The sequence below is a fragment of the Myotis daubentonii genome, chromosome 21 (genome assembly GCF_963259705.1).
Source record: "Myotis daubentonii chromosome 21, mMyoDau2.1, whole genome shotgun sequence".
Lineage (NCBI taxonomy): Eukaryota > Metazoa > Chordata > Mammalia > Chiroptera > Vespertilionidae > Myotis > Myotis daubentonii.
In genome coordinates, this window is record NC_081860.1 from 5,173,052 (window position 1) to 5,190,330 (window position 17,279).

The following is a 17,279-nucleotide window of genomic DNA, read 5'->3' on the forward strand; positions in this document are numbered from 1 at the left end:
CTCTCCTCCAGGTTCATAACTTGAGGCTCAGTCATTGAGCCGCACCAGCTGGGCTACATTATTTTAAAAATACATGTTTTTTTTATTGTTGATATTACAGATGTATTCCATTTCCCCTGTGTCTATATCCTTTGGTGGATTTCTTGCATTTCTCCCCACCCTCTTCCCTCTGAGATTCATCAGTTTGTGCCAGTTAGCCAGGCCTCTGGTCCTATCTTCCTCCTCAGGCATTACTTGCTGGGCCACAACACCGAAGTCATTGGCTAGGATGCTGGGCGGTTGGAAAAACTACATTACCCAGAAGGAAATGCGCCCGCGTGGGCGGAGCTAAAGGGCATTTTGGTGTCTGCGCATCCGGTTAGGGTGGGACTTCCTGCTTCCTCTTCGCGGTGGTCGTTTTAAGCTCTCAGGTCTCCACAGACTCCCAGGCTTCAGGGCGCTGGTTGCGAGGAGGAGGCGGCCTGGGAGGCAGCGCGCCTGCCGTGCGGGGTGTGTCTGAGGCTCCTTGAGCCCAACAGCCCGAGATTGGGGTCCCCGTGCCTCCCGGACTCCTCCCTGCTCACAGCGTCCCCGCAGCCGGACCCCATTTCACCCTCCAGCCTTGGGGACCGGCCTCTCAGGTCCCGCCGCCCAGGTCCCCGCGCTCAGAATGGTGAGTCCCTCGGGGGTGACACGGGGCCGATGGGGGAAGAGGGTGAAAGGCTGCAGGGCCGCCTTGTCAGGACGTGATGGGGCGACTGCGCAGGGAGGACTCGGGACCCGGGCTGTTGTGGGTGTGAAGGCAGCAGAGAGACGAGGTGAGGGTTTGCAGGAGGAGTTTTACCTTCACTCTCAGGACGCTGGGGCCATAGATGTTAGGGCCGCGGAAGGAGGCACACGCGGCCCAAAGGGAGAAGAATCATGGATTTACTGGGCCGCCTGGGAGGCCCGGAAACGGTCCTGTTGGGGGACTGGGAGGCAGAAGCTGGTGCTGAGGCCGCCACGGCGTCACTGTCTGCTTTTGCTGCTTTTCTGGGCCTGGAGCTGAAATACCTGAGGCCTGATGTGATCCTTAGGGAGAAAAGGTCAGGGGTCTCAGTGGCCTGACTTGTTATTTGCTAGGGGAGGGGAGGTACCCTGGGGGCGAGGTTCTTGTTCCCCAGTTTTGCCCCTGCTGGCATCCAGAGCTTTCTTGTAGGTCCTGAGACAGGATTTCAAAACAGGTTGGAGCAGTGGTTAGGCCCCCTGTGCCAGTTGCATCCTCTGCTGTGATGCCCAGGGTTATGAGGGGAGGGATGATCTGAACTGCCCTCTTGTGTCGGACATGGTGGGTTACGGGGACAGGTAAAGACTGATATTGGGGGCTACATCCGCATTGGGTGAGCGATAGATGAGGGTAAGATGGGGTCTGGTGGTCTAAACTGGTGGCTGTAACAGGGGACTCCAGCTCATGTGATGGAGGTGTTCCGGGGATGGGTTTTCATCTGGAAAGGTGGCACCATGAGGTGACAGCAATTATCTAAATGGTGCAATGTGTTAAAATTAAAAGTGCCATTTTTAGGCCATTGAGACGTATCATCTAGTTTATATTATGGCCAAACAGTGTTACAAAAGAAAATGAGGTGGTTGGGATGATCTCCCCAGTGAGTGTGCAGAGGGAGTGTGGTGTGGCCCACAAGAGAGGAAGGGTGAGTGACAGACCACAAGCCCAAAGGTGCCTGTTTAGGTCAGGCATCTCCCCAGCTAAACCAATTTCCTGAGAGATGAGAGTGACCCTCTGGACTTAGTGCCCCCACTCAGGAGGGACCCAAAGCCAAACGGTTGAGGAGTCTTCTGGCCTAGTGCTAGGACTTTTAAGATAAGAGACTTTGGAGAAGTCAGTGAGAGAGAGTGGCAGGAGACCCCAGATGAGGGAAATTGTGGATCATTGTTCGCCTAGAGAAGATTGGCTGGTGTGGGATGGAGGGTCAGCAGTGGAGAAGGAGAGGTTCCGGATCCGGCTTAATCCTTGGCTGGCTCGGGAAGGAGGGCTAATCCAGGCTGGCAATCGAGTCACTGAGTAGGATTTGGAGGTAAGCCCAGGTTGAGCTGCCACTGCCTGCTGCTGTCCAAGTAGCACACGTAGGGTGACGGGGGCGATGGCTCCCTATCCCCATAGAACCCTCCCAGGTTTCCGCACCAGATGTTAGGATCGCAGAAGGAGGAACGCACGAGGCCAAAAAGGGTAAAGAATTATGAATTTATTAGGTCATCTTGAGCTAATAAATGGCACCATCACCCAAAGACGGGTAGTCAGAGATTTTAAAGGACTCTAGGGTGGGTGTTTTCTGGGCAGAGAATTCTCTGTTTAGGTCTGATTTTTGGGAAACTCTGGAGGGGAGAGATAACAGTCTTATAGCAAGTGGAATGTGGTCTAAGCAAGTAGAATGTCCATTGTGAAATGGCATAAAGGGAGTGGGTATTGACTCAATTACTTGGTCAGACCTAATAACAGATGGCTGTGAAAAAAAGAGGGACATTTTCTGAGGCAGGGTTCTAACTTTCCTAACATTGCTCAGAGGAAGGACAGACTGGAAGACACAGGACAGCAGCTGTGGACAGGAAGGGGAAGTCCTGTAAATGATCAGGGAACTGGCACGAGTGAGCCCTGAGGACTGAGCCCTGAGATAACACAGGCATCTGGAGGGCACCTGGCCTCTGGGCTGGGCAAGGGCACTGAGCTGCCTGAGCCCCTAGATCAGGGTGGTGGTTGTCAGGCTCTCAGTAGACCATTTTCTTTTTAATATATTTTATTGATTTTTTTACAGAGAGGAAGGGAGAGGGATAGAGAGTTAGAAACATCGATGAGAGCGAAACATCAATCAGCTGCCTCTTGTACACCCCCTACTGGCGATGTATCCGCAACCAAGGTAAATGCCCTTGACTGGAATCGAACCTCGGACCTTTCAGTCCGCAGGCTGATGCTCTATCCACTGAGCCAAACTGGTCAAGGCTAGACCATTTTATTTCCACGAATTCCTGCAAATGCAGAATGAATTAGGTGTACGGGTTTGTGGAGCTTATTTCAGAACCTCACACACTTGTGGCCTCTGAGAGAGTAGAGTCCCGGACTGTCCAGCTGCTCTTGTAGCCCTCGGACCTGGGTACTTTGAAAAGACACTAAGCCCGGATTCCTGTGGGCATGGCTAGAGCTTCATGACGTGGACCTTGTATTTAGCAACCAGTGTAATGAGTGGGAGGTCCTCCAGGACATTGGTTCCAGAATGTGCAAAGGCTTGGAGTGAAGAGTGAGCTGATTCTGAAATCCGCAGGCTTTAATATATATATATATATATATATATATATATATATGATATAGAGTGAAGGGAGAGGGAGAGAGAGAAACAGTGATGAGCAAGAAACAAGGATTGGTTGTCACTTGCGTGACCCTTACTCTGGATCCAGCCCACAAACCAGGCATGTGACCTCACCCGTGCATGGATCAGTGCTCAGCCAACTGAGACACATCAGCCAGGACTGTAGATCACTTTAATACAGGGAATCATGGTCACTGCGGTAATGGTATTAGTAGCTCAGAAGGGACTGTGTGAACCTGAGGACTGGTTTTCTTGCTGGGGCCACTGTTTGTGGGAGGTGGGTGTCACTACACAGCATAGGGACAGAAGTTGTCATGTAGAGTGTGGGGGAGAGATAATGGTTTTTCAGTGGCCAAGCCCTTTAAAAGATGAGTGGACGTGAGATTAATTGGAGGCTGAAGAGTTATTCAGATAAGATGAGACTAGGGCTGATACATTAACTTCTCTAAACACCAGGATTTTGTTGTGTCCCTTGGTGTGGCCTGTATGTGGGGAGTTGCATTGTGGATTAGCTTAGAGGCTTGAGTGGTCATCTGTAAGACTCACTGGGCATGGTGCAGAGGACCATCAGGGCTGAGACTTGAGTGGCGTTAAGAGAGAGATGTTGGCAAGCGTTCTCTGGCACACACATGATGAATAATAAGTAGAAGGCTGAGGAGAGGACTATGGGGGCTGGGGCTGAGGGAGTTCAGGTGTGAGAGAGGTTTGTAAAGAGTGATGTGCACTTGCAGAGGGAATGTGAATTCATGGCTACGGCACCCTAACATTGCCTCAGGAGTGAATGATGGGAAAGTCCATTTGTGGTGGTGGTTCAGTGATCCAATAAGGTGAATTTTAGGGTGATTACCTGTAAAGAGGGTGTTTTTTATAATACTACATTCTAGGTACAGAGCTTAGGTGCCATTTAACTAACCACCTGCCTTTTGTTGTTGGGGCTGACACACTGGTTGATAGGAATGAGATAGCCTACATTAGTGTTAGCCAGGCTTCAAAATCTCCACTGGCATTAGTAAGGGAGAATGGTAAGGAGAAATAGATTATGGAGATGGTGAACTATAATTTTGGAAAAGAAGATGATTAGGAAACAATCTGTCCTTGTAAATTTGCCTCACCTTTGAAGTTGTGCCTCTGGGAATGAAGCTGTGTGGGAGAACTGTTGTTCAAAGAACAGTGTGCAGCAGGTGGTGCAAAGCAATGGCCCCAGCACCTTGGGATTGGGCTCAAGAGGGTGAAGTGTGATGCCATGTATTTGTTGTCTTTGAGAAACAATCTGAGGGACTACAAGGGTATTGCCTGACAAGACCAGTATCAAATCATTTACACTCTCAATTTTTCTTTCTCAATTTTTATTTTGTGTACAATTTAAACCCACTTGTACTATATACTTACAGGTTTAATCTGAAATGTTAAATATGTTAAGTCTAAGCATTCAGTAATGCATTAAATGAAGCCTACATTTGTAATCTTTGTTAATATCCCTGGTGTAAGTACTCTCATTGTTTTGAGGTTCATACTGCCCAAATGATGGCACTGAACATGGACATAATAAGATATTGCAATAGCACATCATTATATTTTACTAGAGACTCAGTGCTCAAAATTTGTGCACTGGGGTGGGGGGGGGGTCCCCTCAGCCCAGCCTGCACCCTCTCCAATCCGGGTCCCCTTGGGAGATATCCGACTGCCGGTCAGACATCCAGCAATCAGACATCCTCTCACAATCTGGGACTGCTGGCTCCCAACCACTCACCTGCCTGCCTGCCTGATTACCTCTAACCTCTTCTGCCTGCCAGCCTGATTGGCGCCTAACTGACCTCCCTGCCAGCCTGGTTGCCCCTAACTGCCCTCCCCTGCCGGCCTGGTCGCCCCCAATGGCCTTCCCCTGCAGGCCTGGTTGCCCCCAACTGCCCTCCCCAGCAGGCCTGGTCCCCCCCGCCCAACAACCCTCCCCTGCAATCCTGGTTGCCCCCAACTGCCCTCCCCTGCCGGCCATGTTGTGGCGGCCATCTTGTGACCACATGGGGGCGGCTATCTTGTATGAAGGCTTGATGGTCAATTTGCATATTGCCTCTTTATTATATAAGATTTCCAATATGCTGATACACCAGTACCAAATATGCTCAAGCACTTTCATAATAAAACAGTAAAATTATTGGGGCATTAACTTTAAACTTTTTTCAAAGTTAGATTTAAGTAGAATTGATTTAAAATGGACATTTTAAAATAAAAAAGTGTTTTTTGGTGTTTCCATACATGCTTGCATCACTAAAACCAAGTTCCTTCTGCCTTTATCAGTGCTTCATTCTCAGCATATAAAATAACCGCTGCAATAATACAATCTGCCTTTGAAACAGCTTAATTGAAATATATCCATGTAAAAAAGACACTTATGCAACCCCATGAATCCTATTCCAGACTTTCTCCGCTTTCTGTCATCATGGTGTTTTTATGTATCTATCTATTCTCAGGTACATTATTGGATTATTTCACTTACAATTCCACACATGTCTGACCAAGCAGTGGGTCAGAGAATCATCTCAATAATGCCATGGTTGCATGTTCCATCCCCTGTCAGGGCGATTACAAGAACCAACCAAAAAATGTATAAAAATAATGGAACTAAACAATTGCCCCCCCCTTCTCTCTCTCTCCCCGCCTCTCTGCCCCATTTTTCTCTCTCTCTAAAATCAATATATATATATGCCTGTGGAGCCATTACAACTTAATGACCAGAATAATGGGAACAACTGGTCAACCAGTCACTATGATGTGCACTGACCACCAGGGGGCAGACGCTCAATGCAGGAACTGCCCCCTGGTGGTCAGTGCGCTCGCACAGCTAACCTCCCACAGCCACCCAACCTCCCCCGGCTGACAAACAGCCCACAGTCCCTCCCCCTGTTCAGCATGCCCCATCCGGCAGCCGGCAGGCCACGTCCAGTAGCTGGCAGGTGCCAGCCAGCAGCTGGCAGGCCCTGGCTGGCAGCTGACCCCGGCCAGGCCTAGGGACCCCACCCATGCATGAATTTCATGCACCAGGCCTCTAGTGTGTGTGTGTGTGTGTGTGTGTGTGTGTGTGTGTGTGTGTGTATCCTAGCTAATAAAAGAGAAACATGGTAATTAGCTGTACCTCCACTACCCTTCCCATTGACTAATCAGGGTGATATGCAAATTAACTGCCAGCCAAGAAGGCGGCCGGAAGCCAGGCAGCTTGAAGCAAACATGAGGCTTGCTTGCTTCAGTGACAGAGGAAGCCAACGTTCCCTGCCTGCCGCTGCCCGCCTCTGAGCTTGCAGTTTGAAACATTGTTACAAATATAGAAGCTAAACAAAACCCCAGAAACCTGCTTTCAGCAGTGGAGGCCTAAGAGCTGGAGCCAAGCCTCAGAGCTAAAGCTGGCCCAGAATAAAAAAAGAAAAAGACAAAAAGGAGCGTTTAAGAGCTTCAGTCACCCGTCAGCCAGAAAACAGCCCTCAGCCCCTGATCCAGACTGGCCAGGCACCCCAGTGGGGACACCCACCCTGGTGTGTGACCAGCTACAAACAGCCATCATCCCCTCATCCAGGCTGGCCAGGCACCCCAGTGGGGATCCCCACCCTGATCCAGGACACTCTTCAGGGCAAACCAGCCGGCCCCCACCCATGCACCAGGCCTCTATCCTATATAGTAAAAGGGTAATATGCCTCCCAGCACCGGGATCAGCGGAGCTGTGAGGCCTCCTGGCACCGGGATCAGTGTGACAGGGGGCAGCGCCCAAACCCCCTGATCACTCTGCGGCTCTCTGTGTGACAGGGTGCAGCGCCCCAACCCCCTGATCGGCCCTGCTCTGTGTCTGACAGGGTGCAGTGCCCCAACCCGCCCCCCCCCCCACTGGCCCTGCTCTGTGTGTGACAGGGTAGAGCCATAACCTCCCCATCGGCCCTGCCCTGAGTGTGACAGTGGCGGGGCCCCAACCCCCTGATCGGCCCTGCTCTGTGGGTGATAGAGGGCGGCGCCCCAACCACCCCCCATGGGCCCTGCTCTGTGTGTGACAGGGTAGAGCCATAACCTTCCCATTGGCCCTGCCCTGAGTGTGACAGGGTGCGGCACCCCAACCCCCTGATCCGCCCTGCTCTTTGTGTGACAGGGGGCAGTGCCCCAACTCCCCTATCGGCCCTACTCTGTGAGTGACAGGGGTAGCTCCCCAACCCCCTGATTGACCCTGCTCTGTGCGTGACAGGGTACGGAGCCCCAACCCCCCTGATGGGCCCTGCTCTGTGCTTGACAGGGGGTGGCGCCGCAACCTCCCCATCGACCCTGCCTTGAGTGTGATGGGGCGGTGCCCCAACCCCCCAATCGGCCCTACCTGAGCATGACTGAGGGTGGCATCACAACCTCCCGATCCGCCCTGCTCTGTGCATGACAGGGGGTGGCGTCCCAACTCCCCAATAGGCCCTGCTCTGAGCCTGACCAGGGGCTGCACCTAGGGATTGGGCCTGCCCTCTGCCACCCGGGAGCAGGCCTAAGCCAGCAGGTTGTTATCTCCTGAGGGGTCCCAGACTGCGAGAGGGCACAGGCCGGGCTGAGGGACCCCCCTTGCCCCCAAGTGCACAAATTTTTGTGCTCCGGGCCTCTACTGTGTGTGTGTGTGTGTGTGTGTGTGTGTGTATATATATGTTTTAATCACCCAGTCAGTCCACACACGTGAAAACCAGCACAGCCCAGGGGCTGTATAGTAACCAGCAGCCAGGGTTCTAATGAACGCAGAGCAGGCATTGATGGAGAGAACAGTAAGGGAGGTGCCCTTGCTGTCAGTGTAGCAGGTCGGGAACCTGGGCTGAGCTGCACAATCCCTCCCCTCCCCCACAGGGGATGATGACATCAGTGTGATCTCTGGGACTAAAAGCAAATCAGCTGAGAGAAGCTGTAGGCCTGGATATGCCCCTTGTGGCCTCTGCACCTTCCAGCCAGGGGTTGAGACTGGACTATTTCAGATTCAGGTGGTTGAGGAGCTCAGATTCCTCTCAGGTGTCAAGGCTGGGAGCAGCAGTGGCAGCTGGGCAGGTGGGTGTGGGCAGGAAAAGGCCCAGGGCAGTTGCCAGGGAGAGTTGGTGCTGGGCCATGTGTGTGGCTCTGAAGGCCTCTCTAGTCCTAGTGCAGGCTGGTGGCCGCTCTGTTCTTTGGGGCCATGGTGAGTGAGAAATGGAGCAAGCTCTGCTGCATATGTTACCGGGAGGTCATGACCTAGGTGCCAGCATGGGCTCCAAGAAAATTCGTTTTTAATGAAATTGGATAGATTGTGTATATTCTATCATAGACTGATTTTTCTCTTAATAATGTGCGATTGTTATATTAAAAATAAAAATAAAAATTCTAATGGCTGGAATGGCTCTAATGTTTGAGTATCCTCCCATGCACAGAAAGGTTGCCCATTCAATTCCTGGTGAGGCACAAGCCAGGTTCTCTGACTGGATGCCCAGTGGGTGGGTAAAGGGGAAGTGGGAGGCAGCTGATCCAGGTTTCTCTCTTTCCCTGTCCCTTCCTCTCTTGAAAAAAATCAAATTATATATATATGTATATATATATCCCCATTTAGATTTAGATTTGTACTCATCAGGAATTGCCGGGAGCCGGTCCATCCTTGCTGTTTCAAGGGACCTGGCATATATGGCATACGGTTCTTAATATGTTTGCTCACCTTCTTGGCGCTGTGTTTTAACCAAGGTCACCTCTCCAAGAAAGGTTGAATCCCCAGGTAGGGATTTTCCCCTGAAGTTAGGGAGGGAATAAAACCCCTCAACTAAGTGCCAGGCGGGTAATTAATCACTTTAACTACGAACAATCATGCTTAAGCTACATAATCTTTACTCCCTGGAATGGAGATAAGAAATGCCCTAACCTTTGTAATAGAGATTGATAGGATTGAATCAACTGGTATAAATACAGATGTAACTAGACAGCAAGACACAGAACTTAGGAGACAGGACTTAGAAGACAGGACCAAGAGAGACAGAACCTAGGCACAGAACCTACACAGAACGTTCTCTAGAGACAGAAGAACTTCTCTGGAGAGAACATGGCAAAAGATCCTGGACAGAAACTGGCCTCAGAACCTAGAGACAGAACCTAGCGAGAGAACATGGCAAAAGATCCTGGACCGAACCTGACTATAGAACATGGCAAGAGAACCTGACTAGAACCTGGTGACTGAGCCTGCCTGGAGAGCCTGGATGGAGCCTGGCTGGAGAGCCTAGCGAGGGAACATGGCCACAGAACTTCCCTGGAGATCCAAAGCAGAACCTCTCTGGAGATCGAGACCAGAACTTGGCTGGAGATCCTGGCTAGGCTGCTGATCAACTGAACGCTGTCTCCATGTCATTCCTTCTTCGCCAACTCCGTCTACGCCTTTGGGAACCCCTGGACCTGCTGGGGTTGGACCCCGGAAAGGAATTATGAAAGAATACTTTATACCTAAGGGGCATTCTCAGCTTCACGGAATCTGAAATAATATCTCAAAACAAGAGATCAGTTGCAGACATTTCCAAGAAACCTGAGACCACCCCACTAACCTAATGTTGTCATTTCCCAACACCACTCAGGCACCCAAAAACCAATATTTGCAATGATGGGCCAGTGACAGCGAACGGAATGCCACCTGTGTGTCCTGGAGAAGGACATTACCCAAAAGGCATTGCATGTAATGATGACTGGGTTTAGCCAATGAAAGCCCAGGACAGGCGCGTTATCCTAGTGCTCATTGGTTTGGGTGTGTCCTCCTGAGTCTTTCTCCTGATGGTCCTTTTGACCTTTTTGTTCTGTTGACATAGCCAGAAGCTCCAGAGTGCTGAGTCACAACGGGGACTAGGAGTGAGTGGCAGTGTCCCCACTTTTCAGGGGTGTGCCTGAGGCTTGTTGATCCCCAATAGGCGGTATGGAGGCCTCCTTCCCACCAGGCTCCTCTTTGCTTACAGAGTTCAACTCAGCCTCACCCCATTTACCCTCCAGCCTCAGGTGCTGGTGCCTATCAAGTCCTCTGCAGTCAAAGTCACAGCGTCCAGAACGTTGAGTCGCTTGTGATTGATACAAGGTGTGTCAGGTGTAAGAGGGTGGCAGGCTGCAATTCCACCATGTAAGGAGGTGGTTATTGTGGCTGAGGTGGGAAGATTTGGGAATCTTGGGCCTGTTTTGTGTCTAAAGGCAACAGAGAGGATGATGCTGTTTTGCATGAGACATTTGAGTTTCATTCTCAGGAACCTGGGGACATCGATGGTGGAGAATAAAATGGGGACATTATCTGAGGTAGGGTTCTAAACTTTTCCCAAAACTCCTCAGAGGAAGAACACACTAGAAGAGAGAGGCTAGCAGTTGGGGACAGGAAGGAGAAGTCCTTTGAAAGATAGCAAACTTGGCAAGAGCGTGCACTTAGGACTGAGGCCCTGAATTAATGCAGGCATCTGAAGGTCACCTGGCCTCTGGGCTGGGCAAGGGTACCAAGCAGCCTGAACCCCTAGATCCTGGCAGTGTTTGTTTGCCAGACTCTGAACAGACCATTTTCTTTCCCTGAATTCCTGCAAACGCAGAATCGGTTATGGTAGGTGTACTGGTTTATGGAGCTTATATCAGGGCCTCATGTACTTGTGGCCTCTGAGATAGTAGTGCCCTGGGACTGTCCAGCCTCTCTTGTAGCCCTTGGACCTGGGTACTTTGAACAGACACTAAGCCCAGAATCCTAAGGCCACAACTAGGGCTTCATGCAGTGGCCCTAGTTTCTGGCAACCAGTGTAATGAGTGGGAGGTCCTCCAGAGCATAGATTTCAGAATGTGCGAAGGCTAGGAATGAAGAGTGAGCTGATTCAGGAGCTTGGAGGTATGTTCTTGGAAAAATAAATAAATACATACATACATATATATATATATACACATTTTTAGATGTAGAAAAGAAGGGAGAGTGAGAGAGACTGAGAAACAGGGATGAACAAGAAACAAGGATCGGCTGATGCCTGCACAACCCCTATGGTGGATCCAGCCCACAACCCAGGCATGTGACCTCACCAGTGCATGACTCTATGTTCAAATGAGACACATCATCCAGGACTGTACATCACTTTAATACAGTGAATCATGGTCAGGTTGGTAACAGTGGTAGTAGCTCAGAAGGGACAGTGTGAGGCTGAGGACTGGCTTTCCTGCTGGGGCCACTGTGGGAGGTGTGTGTCACAACACAGTTTAGGGACCAAACTGTCATGTAGAGTGTTGGGGAGAGATAATAGTTTTGCAGTGGCCAAGGCCTTTAAAAGATGATTGGACCTGAGATTAAGTGGAGGCCAAAGAGTCACTCAAACTAGGTGAGATTGGATTGGTACATATTTACTTCTCTGAATACTCACCAGGATATTGTGATCCTCAGTGTGGCCTGGCTGAGGGAGTAACAGTCAGTCTTCTAGATTAGCTTAGCGGCTTGAATGGTCATCTGTGAGACTCACTAAGCATGGTACAGAGGGCAGCACAGCTGGGAATTGAGTAACGGTTAAGTGCAGAGATGTTGGCTGTGACTGATGAAAGGACATCAAATGCAGCACCAGGACAGGTTGGCTCTTGTATCTGAGATCTGACTCTGGTTCTTCATAGGTTAGATTGAAGGAAAAACAGTCATGGAGAGAGAGGCCTTCATAGTAGGAATCAAAAATGCCTCTGTGAGTGTGGACTGTCAGTTCCTGGACAGTACTGATCCTGTTTGAATTTGGCAAGCATTCTCTGGACCACGCATGCTGAGTAATAAGTAAGAGGGCGAGGAGAGGACTATGGAGGCCCGAACTGTGGGAGTGCAGGTGTGAGAGAGGCGTGGTAGAAAGCGTGAGGAGCACTTGGAGAGGAGTGTGACTTCATGGCCAGAATGCCCTGACATTGACATAGGAGTGCATGAAGGGAGAGTCCATTTCTGGTGGAGTCTGGAAGATAAAATAAGGGTAATTTTAGGGTAATTGCCTGAAAAGAGGGGTGTTTTGGTGCTACCTGCCAGGTACAGGGCCTAAATGATATTTATCTACCCACCAGCCTTTTGTTGTTGGGGGTGGCACACTCATTGTTAGGAATGAGATAGTCAGGAATGAGACAGGAATGAGGATGAGGCATGGGAGGCAACAGGCAGGTTTGAGGCCTGCTGCTTCACACAGTCCTCTCTGCTACAGAGTGTGACTCAGCCTCACCCCATTTATCCCTCCAGCCTTGCCTGTGGGTGTCTCTCAGGTCCTGCAGCCCTGGTCGCTGCATCCAGAACAGTGAGTTGCTTGTGGGTGACACGGGGTGTGATGGGATGAAGAGGTTGACAGGCTGTAATGCCACAGTGTAAGGACTGGGTGATATGACTGAGCCAGGAGGATTCGGGAAACCCAGGCCTGTTTTGTGTCTTAATGCAACCAAGAACATGAGGCCAAGTTTTCCATGATGAATTTTACTTTCCTTCTCAGTGTGGATGAAAAGGGGCCACATGCTAACCCGACTATCTCGGGGAGCGCCAACATGGCCGCCATGCAAACTCGGAAACCTAAATAACCCCAAAGGAAGGTCTGTAATTAAAACTTTTTAACTAAATGCAGTTTATGACCAGTAGTCATAAACTTTATGGCTATATTCTTTTCTGACAAAACTCAATCTTTACCTAACTAAGCCCGTCTGTTTTTGTTTTATTTGTTTGTTTGTTTGTTTGTTTTGCATCTATGGTAACATATTGTTGGAATGTCAGGGTAACATGTAACTTCCCTTTTTCTGGACCTTTCAGGGAATAACCAATGGGCCAGGGTGGAGACCACAAATTCACTCATTGTTATTGTTATGCTGTTAATTAGTGACTGTTAACTATCCTGTAAAAACCTATGTACAACAGCATAGGTCTATCATTTTACTTTTTATCCAATCCCAGAGGTTTCCCCACTTTACTTGCTCTTGCCTCCCATGTCTATCACCATTGGATTTCATGCAGCCCACTCACATCTCCTCCTTTGATTGCAGTGTAAAAAAATAGGGGGGAAAAAACATTTTCTGGAGCATTATCTCAATACTTTGAGATTCTGCTTTTGGCCAATTGTAGTCAGTTTTGCTAAAATAAACTCAGAAAAATTCTTTCAAGTTTTGAATGTTTGTTACATTAAGATCAGGAAAGTGGGGCCATCCATGATAGCGACAAAAACAAGGGATATGGTCTGAGATAGGGTTCTAAACATTTACCCAAAATGCTCAGAGGAAGAACAGACTAGAAGAGAGAGGAAAGCAGTTAGGGACAGGAAGGAGAAGTCCTGTAAAAGTAATGCATCTGGCAAGCGTGTGCACTGAGGACTGAGCCCTGAGGTAATGCAGGCATCTTAAGGTCACCTGGCCCTAAGGCTGGCTAAGGGTACTGAGCAGCCTGAGTCCATGGATCCTGATGGTGGTTGAAAGGCTCTCAACAAACCTTAATTTTTCCACAGATTCCTGCAAATGCAGAATCACTTAGGGGTACTGGTTTGTGGAACTTATTTTAGGGCCTCCCACTCTTATAACCTAAGCAATAGTGGTCTCCTGGGACAGTTCTCTCCTTAGACCTGAGGACCTCGATCAGACACCAAGCCCAAAATGTTTAGTCCAGGTCCCTGTTTGGGGCACCAGTGGAATGAAAAGTTGTAGGTCCTCCCAGGCATAGGTCCCATAATGTGCCATGGCTTGGAGTTAAGATAGAGCTGGTTTCAGAACTGGCAGGTATTCTTTCTAAAAAAAAAAAAAAAAAAAAAAGGGGAACAGGTAACAATAGGACAGGAGTCAGGTCTAGAGGAACTTTGTGACAACTTGGGTGTCTGTTTTGCATGTTATAGGAGCAATGGGAGATTTGGAGCTGTGGAGGCAGGTGATGTGACCAAGGTCTCCTTAGATTGTGTGGCTGCAGCATAATGGACAATATGGGTGTGAGGGAGGTAGTAGAAATAGTAGGACGATAGCATTAGTGAGTGTGATGGGAACTGGCCCATGATGGTGACTGTGGAAGTGGAAGAAACAGTTGCATTATGGATTGGTGTTTTAGGTGTGGCCACCTAAATATTCTAATTTTCAGGATGTGAGAGAGAGATAAGAGTCAGAGAAGTCATGACATTTTGGATGTAGCAGCTGCAGGTATGGAAGCACCATCCACTGAGATGGAGAAAATCATAGTAAAAAAAGTAATATTCATTGGGAATACAAACACTTTTCTTTTTAGCCTGTTAGAGTCTGAGATTTCAGAGAGCAGTTCATAAGCATCTCTGACTCTGAGGGGTAGTTCAGGATGAAGACTTCTTCAAAAGCTTGTGAAGAATTATGGACCAGTAGGAGTTTAGATGATTTTTTAAAATTGGAGGCTGAAGAGTAATTCAAACAAGTTGAGACTGCCACTGGTGCATATTTACTTCTAAAGCATCCACCAGGAACTTTTTGTGCCATTGGGTGTGGCCTGAGATGTTGCAGTCAGTTCGGTTGATTTGCTTAGGGCCATGAGGGGTCATCTGTGAGACTCACTGGGCATTGGGTAGAGGCCAATAGGTGATGGGACTTGAGTGATGAAGCCTGTGACTGGTGAAGGGAAGTCAGGTGCAGCACCAGTGGAGGTGGACTATGCTCATCTGAAATGTGATGTGGTTCTCAGTAGGTGAGGCTGAAGGAATAAACAGTCAGGGAGGGAGGTCTTAGCAGGTTCAAGACTGTTGCTATGACTGTGGACTGTCAGAGTTGATGGAACCCTTGATCTTCTTTGAATTTGCCAAGCATTCTCTGGAACACACATGCTAAGTACTGAGTAGAAAACCCAGGAGATGGTTATGGGGGCTGTGTCTCTGGGAGTTCAGGAATGAGAGAGGTATAGTAAGGAAGAGTGATTGCACTTGGAGAGGGAGTGTGAATTCATGGCGGCAGGTCACCAATATTGACATATGAGTGAATGAAAAGGGCATCCATTTCTGATGGTGTCTTTATGATTTAATACTGGGAATTTTAGGGTAATATGATTAAATATGATTTAATACGGGGAATTCCTAACAAGATGGGTTGCTGTGGTGCTACATGCCATTGCCAGGGTTTAGGGGCTGTATATCTCCCCACCTGCCATATCTTGTTGAGGGCTGACCCAGTGAACAATAGGAATGAGAGAGCATACATCAGTGTCACCTGCGCTTGAAAATCTCCACCAGCATGGGGAAATGAGAAGAGAGAAGAATCAGAGGGAAATATATTACAGAGGCGGTGAACTAGAATTTTGAAAAAGAAGCTGATTAGGAAACACCTTGTCCTTGTCATGGCTTACTTGTGTTCCCAGTGAAGTTGTGCCTTGAGAATGAAGCTGTGAGACAAGTGTGGATCAAAGAACTATGGGCAGCAGGTAATGCAAAGTGATGACCTCAGCAAACTGGGATTGGAATCAGAAGTGTAATGGGCATTACCATGTTGTTTGGTGTCTTGGAGGGACAATTTGGAGGACAACATGGGTTTTGCCTGACAAGATCAGTGTCAAATCCATGACATTCTCTTTATGTGCAGCATCTCTTCCTACTCTATATTCTTGGCATCCACTGCTATTAAAAAGGGGCAGTGTGACTCACATTTGAGGGTCAGAGCAGACACAGCATCAGTAGGAATATAAGGAGAGATTGACTTTGATGGAACCAAGGCCTGCTGTCTTCTCTGATGTGGGGAGTAGGGGAGCAGATGGATGTGCAGGGTGGAGAGTATGACAAGCTTGGAGTCTGAAGAGAGAATCTTATCATGGGATGTGCTGTCTCCATTATGACAGGATATGAACTTTGAAGACATGGCCATTGCCTTCTCTCAGGAGGAATGGGAGATCCTTGATGAGTCTCAGAGACGTCTATACTGCAATGTGATGCTGGAAGTGTTTGCATTTGTATCATTCGTAGGTAAGACCTTCACATCTCTCCTAGGGTCCTGAAGTGATGCCCACTCTTCATTTATTCTCCAGACATAGCACCCTCTCTCTCTCTTTCTGTCAAAGCCAGACCATGGGCTCTGCTAATTTCCCCCGCTGTCTTGTCCATAAGCTGTGGCTGCCAGTGCTGAGCTCTGTGGAGAGCCCTGAGCAAGAGACTCCATAAACCTCCCTAAACCGGTTGCCTCAGAAACTGCAGGAAGTGTCTGGGTGTCAGCAGTCTTACAGACAGCTTAATGGGTCCCACCTGCTCTTCCACACCCAGGGAGGGTGACTATATCCAGATCCATGGCCTCCACTTCGGCACCTTTCCTGTAGATAAGGACCTTGGTGAATGCCTGTGCCAGGTATCTTCTTTACATACATGAACCAGGGGTTGTTCTTTTAAGACCCTCCTTCCATTGTTGTTTGTAATATTACCTTCCCTGAATACTATTGCAAGCCGAATTCTATGGTCAAGTGATGGCTGCTCAGCTCTGTTGTCTTTCATTGATACTCAGAATATTTAGTTTGTACATATCTCTAGAGAAGGAGGTGCAGGGAGAACCCTGGTTTTTTCCAGGGTGAACATACAGGGTGGTCTCAGAAGATGCCTGGCCCTTCTGAGTGGCAACTTGGGGAAGGTATGACAAAAGGATGATGTTCATATTGTACCAGGAACCTGCTCCTGTCTAATGGTGTTTGGTGCAGGTTACAAAGGTCATTCCTCATTTATACCTTTCTTTTTCCACCCTTGACACTTTGCTGACTCATTATTTTATCAGTGACTTCCTAGCTTTGGCTACCTTCACCTTTGTGTCCTTTTTACATCACCCATTCCTCTGGACATCTCTTTCTGCAGTATACTACAACATGGACCTATGCAAGTGTTAGGAGGAGCACATACGTGCTTAAACACCAGCTACTTGTTTATTGAATTTTACTTGGAATGAGATGTAACCAACCTTCTGCACAGCTTGCCCATGTCACCAGCAGAGAAGATCTACTGAATGCTGTTAACAGCAGAATGATCTGGAGAGTCTGCT

The 17,279-nt window shown here is 48.8% G+C and overlaps 2 protein-coding genes across 4 annotated transcripts in view; one reads left to right on the plus strand and one right to left on the minus strand.

Annotated features, from left to right (window-relative positions):
- The window catches only part of LOC132222899 (zinc finger protein interacting with ribonucleoprotein K-like), a 79,125-nt gene that overhangs the window by 59,280 nt on the left and 2,566 nt on the right, over positions 1-17,279 (plus strand). The window contains exons 1-3 of one of the 3 annotated variants that reach the window (XM_059678254.1): positions 372-652; positions 16,102-16,225; positions 16,817-16,877. In XM_059678254.1, coding sequence (XP_059534237.1) covers positions 16,844-16,877 — 34 coding nt within the window. In that variant the 5' untranslated portion in view covers positions 372-652; positions 16,102-16,225; positions 16,817-16,843. Of the gene's footprint in view, positions 1-371; positions 653-16,101; positions 16,226-16,816; positions 16,878-17,279 lie in introns of those variants that run through there. The other 2 variants (XM_059678253.1, XM_059678252.1) reach the window with 2 other exon arrangements.
- Positions 1-17,279, minus strand: part of LOC132222877 (zinc finger protein 883-like) — a 105,621-nt gene that overhangs the window by 50,384 nt on the left and 37,958 nt on the right. The gene's annotated exons all lie outside the window — the stretch shown is intronic.